This window comes from Notamacropus eugenii, chromosome 2, assembly GCF_028372415.1.
Source record: "Notamacropus eugenii isolate mMacEug1 chromosome 2, mMacEug1.pri_v2, whole genome shotgun sequence".
Classification (NCBI taxonomy): Eukaryota; Metazoa; Chordata; class Mammalia; order Diprotodontia; family Macropodidae; genus Notamacropus; species Notamacropus eugenii.
The window spans coordinates 319345734-319364921 of NC_092873.1; the positions used below are offsets into that span (position 1 = coordinate 319345734).

Sequence of the window (19188 nt, forward strand, 5' to 3'; positions counted from 1 at the left end):
TAATTTAACAAAGAACTTAGTGGCTCATTTAGAGCCACTTATACACTGAATATATATATATATATTTACTTTTCTGCTTGGTGACTTCAGTATAAAGGTGGTATAATCATGCATCTGGAATAATGAATTTAAAGAGAAGGCAAAGATTTGCCAAATGCACAGAAACCTGATGCCTACATGTTAAAAAACATTTTCTTCAAGAAAAGAACCAGTGGGAGCACCAAATAATAGACAAAAATTGATTATGTATTTATAGACTAGAAATGACTCATTAACTCATGTGAGAGTCATTCCTGAATCAACTGCCTGAGTTGATTGCAGATAATCAGTTGATTACTGATTGAATTGAATGAGGAAATTATCCAAATGAGTACAAAGCTAGAAAATCATGAAAAAAAATTAGTTGAAAACTCAGTTCTCATCCATTCAGACAAGTTATTATTGATGGAAAATGAGTAACGAACTGAAAAAGAACAGACACAGGTTACAATAATTTCATGTAGATAAAAACAAAGTGGTAGCAAGGTGATCAAGAGTTTAAAAATGCCTTAGCAAATTTTTAATTTACTGGATAAGTAGAAAGAGATGACAGCCAAAAACAGCATCAATTTATAGCATAAACTGTATTGTTAATGCTTAAAGAAAAGGGTTGTAGAACAGTATTGCCCCAGGAAATAATGAATAGTAATGGAAGGTAAAACCAGTTTAATAAAGTTTGCTGAGGACCCCAAAGTCATTCTAAGGACATTTAAGGATGAAACTGGAAGGACAACAAATAGGAGAAAAATGAGAATGATGAGCAAAGATACTTCATAACAAACTTGTTTTCACCTTTAATGATAGAACCACAACAGCATCTAATATCATAGTCCTGGGTGTGCTTGTTGAGGTAAAAATAAAAACAAAGATTGTGAAAGCAACTGAATTAAACCAAAGATATATAGATACCATCCATGCTGGAGATGACACAATTCCAAAGTGATTGGGAGATCACAAGTTAGCTGAAGAAATCAAATATACCATACTTTAAAAGATACAAGAAGCATGGGGAAAAATTCAGAACTTATTAATAACAAAAAAATTTTTGACCAAAAGAATATCAGCAACTACTAGCCTATCTTCTACATTCCTGCTTTCCCATATATAAAAATTAGTGTATTTTAATCATCTATATACACATTAATGACATTTTTGGTGAGGGTATGAGAAGAGAGCAGGCCGCTTTTCCTAGAGATATTTCATAAAAGACCACAGCATTACCATTGCCAAATTAACTGAAAGATATAAAATATCAACAAGTATTAGGAATAAACAAAATCAGTACAAGGTGATGACGGGGAGTATGCTAGCAACTGGAGAATCAGGAAAGGCTTCATGCGGAAGGTGGTACTTGAGCTGAGTTTGAAGGAAATGAGGGATTCTAAAGACAGAGGTGAGCAGAGTCATTGGTGTACAAGCATTTATTAAGTACTTAGTATGTGCTGGGTACTGTGCTAAGTGTTAGGAATGCAAGGAAAGGAGAGTCGCTGCCCTCAAGAAGCTTACATTCTAAGGGAAGAGATATGTAAATAACTAGATACTTATCAGACATATGCAGAAATAAATGGAAATTGTAATCCCAGAGGAAAGTCACCAGTGACAAGGGGCATCAAGAAAGGCATCTTGTAGAAGCTGGGATTGGAACCAAGTCTTCAGAGAGGCTCAGAGGCAGAGACAAGGTCGAGAGTGGTGCCTAAGAAGTAGCTGCTAGGCCGTTTTATCTGGGTTATACAGTGTAGGGAAGGGAGGAACATACAGTATTGAATAGTTAGGAGGGGCCTACTGAAGAGCATAAATGACAAACAGGAGACATTATATTTGATCCTGGAGGTCATAAGGAGCCACTGGAACTTACGGGACCAAGGGACGTGGTCAGATGTGTGCTGTAGGAAAATCGTTTTTCCTAAAGTGGTTTTGGCAGCTGGGTGGAGAATGGATTGGAGGGGGGAGAAATTTGAAGTAGGGAAAACAATGAAGAGGCTGTTAAAAATAGCCCAGGAAAAAGGTAATGAGGGTCTGGTAGCTGTGTGTGTGAGTGAAGAGAAGAAGAAATATATGAGAGATGTGAATTTTAATGATCCATTGGATTATATTGAGTAGGAGAGATCTGATTGGTCAGATCTGTGCTTTAGTAGGGAATGAATTTTTTTGTATTTATTTAATATTTAATTTTTCCCTAGTTACATTTAAAAATAGTTTTTAACATTTGTTTTTAAAACTTTGAGTTCCAAATTCTCTCCCTTTTTCCCTCCCCACCTCACCCCCTTGAGAAGGCCAACAGTTCCATATAGGTTATATTATATGTGTAGTCAAGCAAAACATAGTAACTATAGTCATGTTGTAAAAAAACAGACAAAAAAAACTTGAAGAAAAATAAAGTGAAAGAAGTTGCTTTTATCTGTATTCAGACACCATCAGTTCTTTCTCTCGGGATGAATAGCATTTTTTATCCTAAATCCTTCAGAGTTGTCATGGATTGTTGTATTGCTGAGAATAAAGAAGTCATTCACAGCTGATCATCTTATAATATTGCTGTTACTTTGTACCCACTACATTTCACTTTGCATCAACCCATGTAAGTCTTTCTAGGTTTTTCTGAGAGCGTCCTGCTCATCATTTCTTATAATGCAATAGTAACAAATTCTTTTTTAATAATATTTTATTTTTACCCAATTACACATAAAACCAATTTTTGGCATTCATTTTTTTTCATTTCTGAGTTTCAAATTCTATCCCTCCCTCTGTCCCCATGCCCCAACTCCCTGAAACTGTAAGCAATATGATATAGGTTATATATATATATATAATCATGTATATAATGTTTACATATTAGTCATTTTGTGGAAGAAAATTCAAACTGAAAAAAGAAATTAAAAATGGTATGATTTGGTCTGTCTTCAGATGCCATCAATTCTTTCAGTGAAGAAAGATAGCATTTTTTATCATGACATCATGCTGGTTGCAGCAAGCCACTAAACATTGCAAGCCTTTTATAATAGATAGGTAACTGTTTGTTACAAACTAAAAAAGCAAGTTGGTGAAAAACGTATATTACCTAGATTTGATTTTTACATGCAGGTTTTTTAAAAAAACCAAGATTTAAATGAATTTAGAGAATGTGTGTTTGTGTATTTATGTATGAATGACAGTAAAAATGGAAAACCAGTTGGGACTTGAATTAAATAGGGAAAAGATAGCAAGTTGGATTGCCTCCAGAAACATTACAGAGCTCCTTTACCAGTCCCAGACTTCCGCCAGGGACATAGACTCATCCCAGTAATCTAATGGTGGAGTTACAAGGTTTTAAATAATAAAACACAACAATTTCCACAGAATTAAAAGCAAGTATCACTTGGAGAAAAGTGTATAATAAGTGTTATAATAGTAGGCTGCAACAAATTAAGGGTTTAGAAAGAGAGCTGGACTTTAGGATGTTTGATGACAAATGTATGATCAAAAAAGATGATGGACTGGTCATATGACAAGAGTTTGATTAGTGAGAGATCAATAGTGTGTGCCACTGATATTCATATAATTTTAAAAGAAAGCAAGGGTGACCCTTATTTGGCACCTTCTGTGACACATTAAGAGCAGTTCGGTAGTGCAGTGGAGAGAGCACCAGCCCTGGAGTCAGGAGGACCTTAGTTTAAGTATGGCCTCAAATACTTATTAGCTCTGTGACCCTGGACAAGTCACTTTAACCCTCTTTACCTTAGCTCCTTATCTGTAAAATGAGCTGGAGATGGAAATGGTAAGGAAAACCTCAACACTGAAAAATGACTAGGTAAGTATCACATTTAAGGGAAAGTATTGATGAGCTGCACACAATGGATAGGCAAGACTGTGCTGTGATCTGATTACAATGGAAGGAAGGAATCATAGACTAGAGTATTGTGTATGTACTTACTAAGGCATGGGAATAACACATAGAAATATTTCAACCAAAAATGGCTAAGATAGACAAACTCAAAGTGCTTCAGTTATTAAAACTTGATTGACTTGATTATTATACTTGATTAAATTATAAAAATATAGGTTATATAAATTATAAATTAAATTATAAAATTATACTTGATTAAATATATCATTAAAGGACAGCCAAGTCTCAGCCCTGGATTTCTCCCACCATGCCTGCTCTCCTACACACATGCTGCCAAGCTAAGTTGGAGAAAGTTCATGAAACCATGCTGACTGGATTCTCTACATATCATGTTACATAATCTCGTGGACTGACACTGGAGCAAGTCAGTCCTTTCACACCTACCTAATAGATTCATTTTCCAGCTCACCACAGCAGCTTTCCAAACCTTTTCATCCCTCCCCAAACTTCCTATAGTTGTTCCTCCCCTTACCATCTCAGCTGAGAACCTTGCCTCATATTTTATGAAATAAACAATTGAGGCCATTCACCTAGAGGTCCCCCTTCTATCATCCTCATTATCGCACATCACTCAGAAACCTGCCACTTTCTCCTCCCCTGAAGAGGAAGCTTTTCTCCTTGCCAAAACAACCTCTCTTTAATATACAAATAATCGCATTCCATCCCAACTTCTCCAGCAGATCTCCCTTTCTTTCATTCCCATTCTGTCACTTCTCTCAATCTCTCCTTGTCTACTTGCTGCTTCCCTGCTGCTCTAAAATATACTCAATGTTTCCCTATCCTCAGAAAATTTTTACTTGATCCGTCCATTTCATGTCTTTTGCCTTTTGTGGCTAAAGACCTTAAGGCTATCTATATTGGATGCCTCCATTTGATTTTTTTCTTGCACTGCCTTCTTAACTCTACAGTCTGTCAGGTTCTCATCCTACTTGACCTCTGTGCACCCTTTGACACTGTCACTCCTTTTTTTCTTGGTAATCTCTTCTCTAGGTTTCCATGACACTGCTTTCTCCTGATTCTCCTCCTACCTGTCTAACTAATCCTCAGTCTCCTTTACTGTATCATCCAAGTCATTCCCACTAATAGTGGGTGTCTTCTATCTTCATCCAAGTCATACCCACTAATGGTAGGTGCCCTCTGAAGCTCTTCTCTCTATATACTATTTGACTTGGTGATCTCATCGATTCTTATGTATTCAATTATCATCTGTATACTAGTGATTCCCATGTCTGCTTATCCAGCCATCAACTGATCTCTAGATTTGCATTTCCAACTGCCTCTTGGATATCTCAAATTGAGTATCTCATAGATGTCCTACTCACCATATCCAAAACTGGTCTCATTATCTTTTCCCCAAAATCCTCCCTTCTTTTGAACTTTCCTGTTACTATCAAGTGTACCAGCATCTTTCTAGTTACCTGATCAAGATGTTATCCTCAACTTCTCACTTTCTCTCAGCCTCCATATCCAATTGGTTTCCAAGTCCTGTTGATTTTATCTTTATAACATCTCTCCTATGTCTTCTTCTCTCCTCTGGCACTGCCACTACCTTAGTTCAGGCCTTCATCACTTCATACCTTAACTCCTGCAGTAGCCTCTTGATTGATTTCCCTGCCTTATCTTTCTACACTACAATACATCCTCCACTCAGCTGTCAAATTGATCCAAGTCTGACTATGTCACCTCTACTCCATTCAATAAACTCAAGTGGATTAAGAAATGGACTGGAATAAACATTTATAAAGCATCCACTATGTGCCAGGCATTGTACTAATAAGCACTTTATAGTTATCTCATTTGATACCATGTGACGTAGGTGCTAATTTTTCCCCATTTTACAGTTAACAAAACTAAGGTAGCCAGAGGTTAAGTGACTTGCCTATGGTCACAGAGCTAGGAAGCATCCTAGTCCAGATTTTAATTCAGGTCTTCCTGACTTGAGGTCCTGTGTATACTGCACCACCTGGCTGCCACCAGTGACTCATTGCCATCTCTAGGATCAAATATAAAATCCTTTTTTTCACTATTTCTTACACCTTACTCCCTGGCGAGATATTCTGCAATCCCCAGTGATGCTGGCCTCCTTGTTGTTCCTTGCATAAGATAATACATCTCCTGACTCCATGCATTTTTACTGGCTGTCACCCATGCCTGAAATTCTCTCCCTCTTCAACATCACCTCCTGAATTCCTTTGCAACCTTCAAGTTCCAGCTTAAATCCCACTTTCTTTAAGAAGGCTTTCTCATTCCAAAATTGATAAATGGTCAAAGTATATGAACAGGCAGTTTTCAGATCAAGCAATTAAAGCTATCTATACTCATATGAAACAATTAAAACTATCTATAGTCATATGAGAAAGTGCTCCAAATCACTATTAATTAGAAAAATGCAAATTAAAACAACTCTGAGGTATCACCTCAGACTGGCTAATATGATAGAAAAGGAAAATGATAAATGTTGGAGAAGATTTAGGAAAATTGGAACACTATTGCATTGTTGATAGAGTTGTGAACTAATCCAACCATTCTGGATAGCAATTTAGAACTGTGCCCAAAGCCTTATAAAACTGTGCATACTCTTTAATCCAACAATACCAGTACTAGATCTGTATCCCAAAGAGATCATAAAAAAGAGAAAAGACCTATATGTACAAAGATATTTATAGCAGCTCTTTCTGTAGTGGCCAAGAATGAAAATTGAGGGGACACCCATCAGTTGGGGAATGGCTGAACAAGTTGTGGGATATGAATGTAATGGAATACTAATGTGCTATAAGAAATGATGAGCAGGAGGATTTCAGAAAACTAGAAAAACTGAAAGATGTACATGAACTGATGCTGAGTGCAGTGAACAGAACCATGAGAACATTGACGAACATGTTACAGAACATGGTAACTAACATGGTGCAATGACTAACTTTAACAGACTTAGGTCTTCTCAGCAATAGTATGATCTAAAACAGTTCCAAAAGACTCATGATGAAAAATGCTATCCATCCACATCCTGAGAAAAAACTGTGAAGTCTGAATACAGGTTGAAGCATACTATTTTCACTTTTTTTTTTTTTTCTTATGGTTTTTCCCTTTTGTTCTTTCATAATATGACTAATGTGGAAATATGGTTAATATGATTGTACATGTATAGCCTATATCAGATTGCTTGCTGTCTAGAGGAGGAGGGAGAGGAGGGGAGGAGAAAAAGTAGGAACTCAAAATCTTATAAAAGTGAATGTTGGAAACTATCTTTACATGTAATTGGGAGGAAAAAATTTAAAAATAAATCTTTCTTGATTTTCCCTAATGCTAATGTCTTCCTGCAGTTGATTATCTCCTACTTATCTTCGTTTGTACATAACTGTTTGCATTTTGTCTCACCCATTAAAATGTGAGTTTGAGAAGCTGGTATTATCTTTTTTCTTTCTTAGTATCCCTTGTGCTTAGCACAATATTTGGTAGAAAGCTTAATAAAAGTAGAAGCTTAATAAATGCTTATTGGCTTGGCTTTACAATAATTAAACAGTGTAATTATGAAAGAGCAAAATGTAGGCTTTGAAGTTTACTACTTCTATAGCATGTTTTATGTGATTCTTCTGTTTTTGTTTCTCACTACAGGTGCTATCCCTGGAGGCTTAAGCATTGGGCCTCCGGGTAAGTCCTCTATTGATGACTCTTATGGCCGGTATGATTTAATCCAAAACAGTGAATCACCAGCCAGCCCTCCTGTAGCCGTTCCCCACAGCTGGTCACGTGCCAAATCTGATAATGATAAAATTTCAAATGGTTCCAGCATTAACTGGCCACCAGGTAAAAATAATGGTTTATCTATAATTCACACAAGTAGGATCTAGTAAGAGGCAACATAAAATAGAAATTAGAGAAGATCTGTATTCAAGTCCTACTTCTGACAAATACTAACTTGATTACAATAGGTAAATCCCAGTCCCTCAGTGTCCTAGATCAGTGTCAAATTCATAGCCCTTGAGCCCTAGGTGACTACAAAGCTTCTAAGTGTGCCTGAACCAGCATAATTGGGGAATGTCTAACAAAATAAACAAAAATACATTACAATAGAAATAATGTTAATTTGAGGTTTTCTGAATCAGTATGGGCAGACAGACATTTGTTTCTGTTTGAATTGGACAGCACTTCCCCAATAACTATGACTCTAATCTACAGAATAATTGCCTGTCTACATCAGTGAAGGGAGATTCAATACCAAGAGTCTTCTACAGTGAAATTACAGGTCTTAACCAAAAAAAAAACAACAACAACAACCCAGAGGAGATTGTTTTAGAACAAAGAAATCAAGTACTGAACTAATGTAAATTCTGTAAATGTTGATATTCTGTTATCTCTTTTGAGTTTTCATGCTGCATTTTGAGACTATAGTCCTTACTTTGTCCTCTGGTTAATAATGCCATAAGTCAATTAAGTAGAAGCCAACATATGAAATGTCATTGGTGAAGATCAACGAAGCTCATGAAAATGTATATTCTATCTACTATATATATATGGAGTCTTATTTAAAGTTGCTATAAGCTTATATCTATGAGACAAATTCTAGCTATTTCCATAGGATTCTTGAGTTAATTGGAAGACTCTGAAATGCACCAAAAAACATATTAGTAACTATGAAAAATTGCTTTGGTTAAAACATACTGGACAAATATGGCACTAAAAGGAATCAAATACAGCAGTCCAGAATTTGATCAATTCAAGAATACACATAACTGGAAGAAGGACTTCCCATTCACCGAGAATATCTGGGAAGACTGGAAAGCAGTTTTTACAGAAGTTAAATTTGGGCCAGTATCTTTCATGGTATATGGATATTGTACCTAAATAGAAAATGTCTCATCAGAAAACAATTAAAAAAGAATGCAAGGAGTTTAAATGTGTGTGTTTGCGTGTGTGTGTGCATGTGTGTATTTAACAACTGTAACTGGGGGAAATTTTTTTTTTATGCAGTAAGGGATAAAAGTGATCACAAAAGCTAAAATAGATCGTTTTAGTTACATAAAATGAAAAAAATTGCATAAACAAAGTCAACTCATTTAAGAAGAGAAACTGTTGAGTAGAACAGAAATATTTCTATCAAGTTTCTTAGATAATTCTGATATCCAAGATATTTAGGGAACTGATATATAGAATGAACAAGGGCCATTTCCCAGTAGATAAGTGGTCAAAGTCAAATTGTATTCATAGAATACAGTTTTCTAAAGAAAAATTGCATTCAACAATCATATGATAAATACTCCAAATCACTAATGATAAGAGAAATTAAATTAAGATAGTGCAAGTGTCACTTCATACCATAAAAGTTGCAAAGATATGATATAGAGATAGTATTGTAATGGCAATAGAAAAACAGACCCAACTATGGTTGAAGCTCAAAATTGTGGTGCAGCCATTCTGGAAAACAATTTACAGTAATTTCAAGAAAAGTCATGGAACTTTATATATCCTTTGACCCAGTATCCCCTGACTAGAATAGATACCTAAATAGTAATAGCAGCTTTGGTTGCAGAAACCTGAAAACAAAGTTTCCCCATTGATTGGAGAATTGCTGAACCAAGTATGGTGTTGTGAATGTGATAGAATACTATGGTACTATAAGAAGTGATGGATATGAGGAATTCAGAGAAACATGGAAAGATTTGAATGAACAGAGGTAGAGTAAGCATAATCAGAACAGTGATATATGCGGTGATTACAATAATGTAGATAAGAATTAATTCTAATACCAGTCTCAACCAAGAGCAAGTGATAGAACACACCTCCCTTCTGGAGCTGTGGGCTACTGCAGATACACTGTCATGCTTAGTAGCTTGATTGTCTCCTCTATTTCTTTTCTGCTTTTACAAGGGTGTGTGTTCAATGCAGAGAATGACTGTGATATACAAAGAAAAGATATCAATGAAACTTTGCTTGAAGTATATTTAAACTTAGTTTTAAATACATTGACAGGATCAGAATACTCAAAGTCATGTTGAAAAGTAATGGCATTCCCAGATTACATAGATTCTTACTTTGGTTGTCATAAACAGAATTTCATCCTGGAGTGCCATGGAAAGGACTTCAGAATATTGACCCTGAGAATGATCCTGATGTCACTCCGGGAAGTGTCCCCACTGGACCTACAATTAATACAACAATACAGGATGTTAATCGTTATCTTCTCAAAAGTGGAGGTAGGGGAGAAGACACAATATGTTTTTATCCCTGTTCCTAGAAAAATCATAATCCTTGAACTCTTCATAGATATGAATGATGATTGAGTTAATTCTATGGGTAAGTAACTGTATAAATAATGGTGTACATTTTAATACAGGGTTTCTTAAGTTTTCTACTTGAAAATTTAGAATTGTTACATTAAACTATAAATACCATTTTTATGCATTTTCTAGGTTTAACTTCACCATTTTTAACTCAAATAGTTTAGTTTAAAAAGAGATGTTAATCTATCCTCCAGAGTGTATACTGCAAGTTATCTACAGCAGGCTCACAGTGCCAAGTTTGGCACACTCAGAGTTTGGCTCCTTTTATAAATGATCTCACTGTGGGATCCGGTACAAAAAAAATTAACGAGCCATAGAATTGTAGAATATAAGCATTGAATACAAATATGGTATTATAAAGGGACATAACTTGATTCCCCTTAAGGCACAGAATGCTCTGTCCTCAGTATAAATTGTACCATCAGTTTATTAATTTTATGAAAAGAATAGTTTACATTGCATTTGGATACATTTATCTTTATTAGATAGTAGTTTGGCATGTAAATTGTGATCTGTAATTTGATATACAAAATTATAATGTTTTTTGGCATTCCTTGGTTATGCCAACTGAATTTGATCATGTAAAACTTGGGCTCAAGGAATACATAACAAAATATCTCTCAGTAACTCCACAAGAAGACATATGGGATTTCCTATGAGGATCAAACTCCCATTCTGTTCATTATCTATTTTTGATGACTTTGATAAGTCCTAAGGAATTTATTCATCAAATTTATTAATGGTCTTTATTTACCTCAATAAATACAGAAAAGCATTCTTTTAAAAGGGGATCACTTTCAGTAGAGAAAAGTACAAAGTAGTGTACTTAAGATTAAAAAAAAACTTTTCTGCTGACTAGGTCTTTAAAATGAATCACTGTAGTGTAAATTAATCAAGAAGTGTTTATTAAAAATCTGTGTGTCAGGCACACTTTGCTAAGTGTGAAGGATACAAAGGCAAAAATGAAATTCTTCTTGCCTTCCAGGAGCTTACATTCTCTCAAAGGAGATCATTTTTATTTATATACAGAATAAACATAAGGTCATTTTGAAGGTATGACACTAGTAGCTGAAAATTTTCATATGGAAAGCAACACTTAAGCTATGTGTTTGTTTGTTTAGCAAATAAGAAATTCTAAAAGGAAGAGGTGAAGAGAAAGGACATTCCAGGCATGGAAGACAGCGAGTAAAAAATCACAGAGAGGAATTGGAATGTCCAGTGAGCAGCAGCAAAAATATATGCCATAGAATGTGAGAAGGGAATAATATAAAATAAGGCTGGAAATGTAGGTTAAAGTTAGGATATGAAGGGCTTTAAATGCCAAACAGATGAGATATTACTGATCCTTGAGGCAGTAGGGAGCCATTGGAGTTTGAGTTCACACCTTTGCTTTAGGAAGCTCACTTCGGCAGCCATGTGGAGGGTGTTTTGGAGAGAGGAAAGAGACTTGAGGCAGGAAGATCAATCAGAGATTATTGCAGTAGTCTAAGCTTGAGGTGATGACCTGAACTAAAATAGTGGTTGTATGAATAGAGAGAAGGGGCCCAATGCAGGAGATGTTGTGGAAGCAGAACTGGCAGATTTATTAGCTGCTTGGATTTGGGGGAGAAAATGGTTCAGGATAATGCTATAGTTAAGAACCTGGGCAACTGAAAGATTGGTGGTGCCCTAAACAGAAATAGGGTAGTTTGGAAATAGAGTGGTATTAAGGATGGACCTGTCCTCAGCACCATTAGATCAAGTCTGATGTTGGAATGAAATGAAACACTTATGAATCCAGTTAACAAAAGAAATTTAACTTAGCTGTTGTATAGAAAAGATAACATCAAGTAGTTCATGTTTGGTAAACGAAGCCTTCCATGCTTTCTTATGGAAACACATCTAGTCAGGTGGGCAGGATGAGGTCACTTACATGATCTCAGGTACTCACCAAGTCTGAGGCCTGGACTCCATGTGAATAAGATTTGCATTCCTTTAAGTGACCAGGAAGCTACATCAAGAGAGGCAGATACCAGTCAGTTCCTAGGAGGGGGTGGGAGTGGAAATGAGCCTCACCTGTATTGTAGGGAAAAGCTTTTAGGAATTTTATTGGACAGCCCTCCTTGCATGGACAGTACTAAGGAGGAAAAGAAAAATAATTTTAAAATTTACTGACACCTCAAAGAAGATACCATAGTGAGAAAGAAAAAAAAACTAAGGAGAGCAAAAACCAGAGATCTTGGATTTTTCCTCCCCTCCTCAAAAGAACCAGGTCTCAGATCTCAACAGTCTGGTCCATGTTATAGATGATACCAGAGCTTTGAAATTCACAGTGGGTTTCCTAATGAAAGATGGTGACAGTGAACCAGAGCAGCACAAGGAACATCAGAGCCGCAGTGCAGATGATGTGATATCCAGTACAGTCGCAAAATTTTTTCTCCTGGTGTAAGGTGGTAACAGTGAGCAAGAATTAACTCCAAGACATTTGGGTCACAGCATAGACACTCATAGCACAGTAAATAATTCTTTATTACACGTCAAAGGCATCTCTAGTAAAGTGGACAGAGGTCATAAGCCTCTTGTATGCCATCTGCCTTGAGATCTAAGCTGATACCAAGGCCGTCTCTGGCCGTCACTTCCCATTCAGTATTCTCTGACCCACCAGCTAAAACCTCCCTCTTCTTGAAGCTCGCATCAGGGAACTGATAACAAATCTTTGCCTCTTCAGAGGTCTCTGCTGAAGTTCTGCCTTCTTCCACAGAGACCTCTGTAAAGACTGTCCTCACCTTCACTGAGGGGCTCAAGGTTGCCATCAAGTGGAATAAGGACTCTCCTTTCTTCCAAACATGAACCCCACTGGATCATAAGGACTCAGGGGGAGATACTGTTAGACAATCTGCTTTAGGTCTTCTGGGGCTGAACTTGTTCTGGACCCCATTCAAAAGAAACAGATTTGCAGATGACTGAGTAAATGAAGTCTGTCAGGATGTGCAAATAGGTAATATGCGTTCTCTAGAATCCAAAATGTACAATAATCTTCGTGGATTCCTTTTAGATTGTGGGGAAGCCAGTATCAGTAATTTATTCCTCACTTTATATTTATTATATCAGTAATTTTATGTCCAGAATCAACTGAATTCTTCTCATCCTATATTCCCAAGAACTTTACCGAAGGAACTATATCCTGGATTTTCTTGGGTTTAATTTCCCACACCTTTTCACTAATATGGGTTACCATATGGTTTCATATGGTTTAGGCAACATTACATCATTAGTGTAGTAATATCCCCCTATCTTCGGGAAGAGATAGTACTATGACAGTAAAAGAGCAAGTTCAGATAGCTCTGAGGAAGGACAGAGAAAGTATGCTGGACCCATTCCCAAACTGCTCCTAACTAGTCTCAGTCAGAAAAATAGAGAAAAAACATTGATAAAGTTGATAATCACACACCACTCACTCTGGGTTACCTGGTCCACCACATTGATGAGGTCAGGAACAACTTCCATTATAGGCATAACAATTTTGTTCAGTTCTTCGTAGTTCACTGGAAGCTGCCAGGTGTTATTCATCTTCCTAACTGGCCACAGCCAGATAATTGTAAGGAGGGGTGGTATAGTCCTCTGGACCAAAGTACTGGAGGGGCCTCCTTTATTGCCATCACTAGAGAGGAAACTACTGAATTGAGTGAGTTTAGCTTAGGTTGGTTGTGGGATGCAACATTCAGGTACATTGACAAATCTATCTATCTATTTTAGTACTGTAGGAAAATATAGTTTTGAAATTTCAAGGTCACTTCCATGCCATAAGGAACAGAACTTTAGTAGGGAATTTAAATTCAAAATTCAAATTCAAAAATATCAGATTAGATTAAAAAGGAATGGTGTATTCAGTTTATTACATCAAGAATATAGTTGCCTTTCCCAAGTTGATAAATGGTCAGAGGATATAAACAGGCAGTATTCAGAGGAAGAAGTTAAAGCTATCTATAGTCATATGAAAAAAAATGCTCTAAACCACTATTGATTAGAGAAATGTGAATCAAAACAACTGAGGTACCACATCAGATTGATTAACATGACAGAACAGGAAAATTATGAGTGCTGGAGAAAATGTGAGAAAATTAGAACCCTGATTCTTTGTTGATGGAGTTGTGAACTGATCCAACCATTCTGGAGAGCAATTTGGAACTATGCCCAATGGGCTATAAAAACGTGCATTCTCTTTTACCCAGCAATACCACTTCTAGGTCTGTATCCCAAAGAGATCTTAAAAATGGAGAAAGGGCCCACATGTACAAAAATACAGCATCTCTTTTTGTAGTAGCGAAGAAGGGATGCCCATCAGTTGGGGAATGACTGCACAAGTTGTAGTGTATGAATGTAAAGGAATACTGTTGTGCTATAAGAAATGATGAGCAGGTGGAATTCAGAAAAACCTGGAAAGACATATATGAACTGGTGCTGAGTGAGTTGTGCAGTACCAGGAGAACATTGTATACAGTCACAGCCACATTATGGGATGACTAACTTGATGCACTTAGCTCTTCTCAGCAGTGCAAGGTTCTAAGACAATTCCAAAAGAAAGCTCATGGTGGAAAATGCCATCCATGTCAAGAGAAAGAAACCATGGAGTCTAAATGCTGATCAAAGTGCACTGTTTGCGCGCTCTCTCTCTCTCTCTCTCTCTCTCTCTCTCTCTCTCTCTCTCTCTCTCTCTCCCTCCCTCCCTCCCTCCCTCCCTCCCTCCCTCCCTCTCCCTCCCTCTCTCTCTCTCTCTCTTTTGTTTCTTCTTTCTTGTGGTTCATCCCATTCTAATTCTTCTTTACAGCATTACTAATGTGAAAATAAAAAAAAATTTAAAAGAATATAGATTCCTCTGGAAATCTACTAGAAAAGAAAGCTTTTGAGTGAGGATCCAGGGATCGAAATCATCATGGGCAGCAGCTTATGAGAGACTGCAGTCAGGAGGAATTGAAGAGCAAATCCAACAGCCAGTCACAAAGGTTGGCAGAAGCAAAATATAATAATGATAAGGGACTTCAGCTATCGAGATGTCTACTAGAGCTCTTTGTTTTCCTAAAAGCAGAGCAGCTGAAAAATTGGATTTATTCTGATAATAATTTTATTCTTCAAAAGGAAGCAAAAAAGGAAATGCCTTCTCATCCTAATTCTGATTAATAAGGGAGAACTGACTGCCAAAGTAAAGAGTACAAGAAATTCAGCAAACTTGAGAAGAAACTTGTCATGATGGACAGGAAAAGGAACACCAGGCATAATCTAAGAACCCTATGGTCTAAGTGTATGGATTTAAAAGAAGAGATGGAATCCTACTCACAGGGTCTCTCTCAGAACCTTATCACCTCACATCTGAGCCTCCTGAGTGGTCTCTCTATTACTAGTCTCTCCATTCTGCAGTCTGTCCTCCACATAACTTCCAAATCGATTTTCACTAGGTGTAGATCTGACCATGCTACTCCATTGCTCAGAAACTTTCAGTGCTTCAGTGACCCTGGGCAAGTCATTTAGCCTGTCTGTTACCTGAGTTTCCTCATCTGTAAAATTGGGATAATAATAACATCTACTTCATGGGATGGTTGTGAGGATAAGTTGAGTTAATATGTGAAATCCATGAAGTACTTTGCAAACCTTAAAGCACCTTAAAGCACCTTAAAGCAAATGTGAGGGTGGAATCTAGGTGGACAGGAATTACAGAGCAGATAGCAGGGAGTTGGTTAGCAGTGTTTGTTCTTTAGTTCTTCGGGGTTCACTGTCACTGGAATGAGAGAATAAGAGGAGTATGCCAACTATGGATGGCACCACTAATGAGCATAGTTGAGTAGAATATTATGTCATGTCTCTAGATCAGATGTTCTTAGCTTTTGTGTGTGTGTGTGTGTCTTGGATCCCTTGAAAATTGGGTGAAACCTATAGACTCCTCAGAATGATGTTTTTAAATAATTGAAGGAAATGTTAAATTTCAGCTAGAGATTAATGAAAAATAAAGAGTTCGGTTTGTTTTTCCCATCCGAGTTCACAGACCCCTTGAAATTTATCTCCAGGGTTAGAACACTTGCACCAGGTCTTGGCACTTACAGAGCAAGTCTTCCTGGTGTTAAGAGTGGGGGAGTACCTCTAGAAGCCTGGCTAAGATGCAGGAGGTGGTGTGTCCCAGGGCCCTAGTTCATAACAAATAACAGTCAATGGCAAACATCTTATTTGTATTGCAACTTAGAGGGATGTGTCTAAAGATTCAATTTCTAAAAAAAGCAGTCTGTTCTCGGGATGTGTATGTAATTGATGGTGTATCTAAAGCATCTATGAATGAGCAGCATTGCATTAGATTTATATTATAACCCCATTTTTGCAACTAACTCTGATTTCATACAAGTCAGTAAATTTCTCTAGGCTTAGATTGGATGATTTCTAAGGCCCCTGCCAGTCTTTTTTCTTTTTTTTAAATCTAACTTGTGCCTCATAAAATTTAAATAGGAGGAATGTGAATATTGGGACAAATATAAATTTTTTCTTGAATTTACTTTATACTGTTGAGTAGTCTAATTTGTCTCTTCTGTTTTTAAAATTTGTTAAGTTATCATTAATATTACATCATACTTTAATGAAAAATACAAGCCAGTTATATTTTTTTAAATAACTATATTAATTTCATTAGGTCAGTCTAAGGCTGGAAATATTCCCCAATCTTTTTCATATAGGAATTTAATTTCCTATCCCTACCCCTTCTTCGGGGGATAAAAAGGATCTGGGCGTATAATAATAATGTAGTTGCTAACACTAAACAGATATCAATATGAATACTCACTTCCTTCTTGCTCACCCCAGGTTTATTTTATTGTACTGTAAGAGAGTGGATCAGCCCACTGTAGACCCCTGAGAAAAATGAAAAAAAATTATACAAAACATATTTTACATATTTTGAGAACCCTGAGATGGAGTTGTTAACAAAACAAAAATCTGTTAGGTTATAGTTATTGCTTCTCAACTTCACAGATAATTTGAGATCAAATGAAATCTTATTAATTATAATATCACGATTTTATTTTGTACCTCCCTACCCTTTTTTATTCCCACTTATTTCTTTCTGTTGACCCTCTTTTCCATTTTTCACAATACTGCGAGAGCAGAGCTCCTGATGTAAAGGCCCAATCATGTCAGTTCCAAGCTCAAAAACTCAATTTCTCCCCTTTACTCATCCAATAAAATACAAATTCTTTAGCTAGGCTATCAAGACCCTCCAAAATAGGACTCCAACCTACCTCCTTCGTGAATACCACTCCTCTTCACGCACTTCACTCTGCAATTAAACTGGACTACTTTGAGTGTTTTACATGTGTCCTTATCCTTTTCAGAGAAGTATAAAATTTAAATTATTTATTTCTGGTTTGAGAAATTAATGCTACTTAAAAAAACAGCCAAAGATCACCATCCCTATGCTTGCATGTGTGGTGAATAACTGTTAGAGACTTTTATAAAACTTTTCAAGCTTTACTTTGATATCTTACTCCATATGTGCTTCATTGTAGTACTTAATAGTAAAAACAAAAACAACTCACATAGGGTTGTCTCCTTTTCTCAGAGATCAGAATAAGGAAGGAAAGAAAAGGCCTGCAGTGTTTCCTACAGGCTCAGCCTAAATAACAGAAACATAGTCCAAAGCAAAGTACAAATATCAGTGAGCTAAGTCCCTGGAATTACAGGCCCACAATAAGCAAAAACACAGAAATTTCATAATTTGCACAAAATGTTTAAACAGTGAAAGAGATCGCCAGGTAATGCTTTCCTTATGGTCCCACGGTCTCCCAGTGCATCCTGGGTTATCTTCAGTCATCCTGAGGAATATCAGGTCTCTGAATTCAGATGGCTCTGGAGAAGTGAGGCTGGTGACCTGCACAGCCCTCCCTCACTCAAAACAAAGTCAAGTGCAAGTCATGTCATCATTTCCCTGATGGCACGGTCTTCTTCGGCAACAAAGGACAAATACAATGTTACTGAAAAGAAGTAAAGATGAAGTCTATCTTAGATCCTGAGGGAAATGGAAATGTTTTGAAAGGAGAAGTCAGGGGATGAAAGTGGTGTTTTGGAGTAGAAATTTAACATGAAAAACACTTTTGTCTTTATTTTGTGGGGTTTTTAAAAATTGAGGTGCAAAAAAGTAGATGTAATCTGCCTTATTTGGAAGTTATAAAATTCTAGTGGTCCTTGCATCCAAATTTAGACTCAAGAAAAGTTGGAAATCCTTATAGTAATTGCCTGCTAAGGACAGAGATCTGGGTGGGAGGGATAGAACTCAACTTAAAGAATGTCCCTGAGACTGCCCCCAATTGAATCCAGACCATCTACTCAAAAAGGACAGGTTCCAGAGAAGTTCTTTTCCTGGCCTATATTCCCACCTGCTGACACAGCAAACATTTGGCCCAGCTTTCTTAGTTGCTTCTTTGCTGGTTCTGCAGGGTCATCCCCAACATCATCTCAGAATGCCACGCTGCCTTCATCGAGTGCCTGGCCTCTTAGTGCCTCTGGCTACAGTAGCTCTTTCAGCAGCATTGCATCCGCACCTAGTGTTACAGGTATGAAAATGGTCTTTCTACTTTTATTTAGCATTTTTGTACCTCCTGAATAAAAAGTCTTCAAAGATCTCTCAGGTAGGTCCTTCTGATCTTTTTGCTGATTCCCTGAGCAGATGTGACTTTTTAAGATTAATGTCCATGTAGCATGTAACTGATAGCCTCTTCTAAGAAAGCATTCTTCAAAAAAGTGTAATGTCACTTAAATTCCAAATAAGAAATCAAGGAAAAGTAATAGTTTAGTAGATCCTTACGTTTGCTCTAAGCACCAAAAAATAACACTTTTTCTGTTATTTCAACATATATCTGCTAAAATATTTTCACATTACTTTAGTAGAATCTAGAGTTTATTAAATAAACAAGATCTTATAGTGAGACCTTAGAAAAATATATTGTCAAAACTGAATACGTTAAGTCAGGAAAATGATCA

At 36.7% G+C, this 19188-nt stretch overlaps 1 protein-coding gene across 14 annotated transcripts in view; it reads left to right on the top strand.

Annotated features, from left to right (window-relative positions):
- TNRC6C (trinucleotide repeat containing adaptor 6C) overlaps positions 1–19188 on the top strand; it is a 270642-nt gene that overhangs the window by 243504 nt on the left and 7950 nt on the right. For 12 of the 14 annotated variants that reach the window (XM_072645138.1, XM_072645145.1, XM_072645135.1 and 9 more), the window contains 3 exons: positions 7532–7723; positions 9967–10110; positions 18645–18761. In XM_072645138.1, the coding sequence (XP_072501239.1) occupies positions 7532–7723; positions 9967–10110; positions 18645–18761 (453 nt within the window). The remainder of the gene's footprint in view (positions 1–7531; positions 7724–9966; positions 10111–18644; positions 18762–19188) is intronic. The other 2 variants (XM_072645140.1, XM_072645146.1) reach the window with 1 other exon arrangement.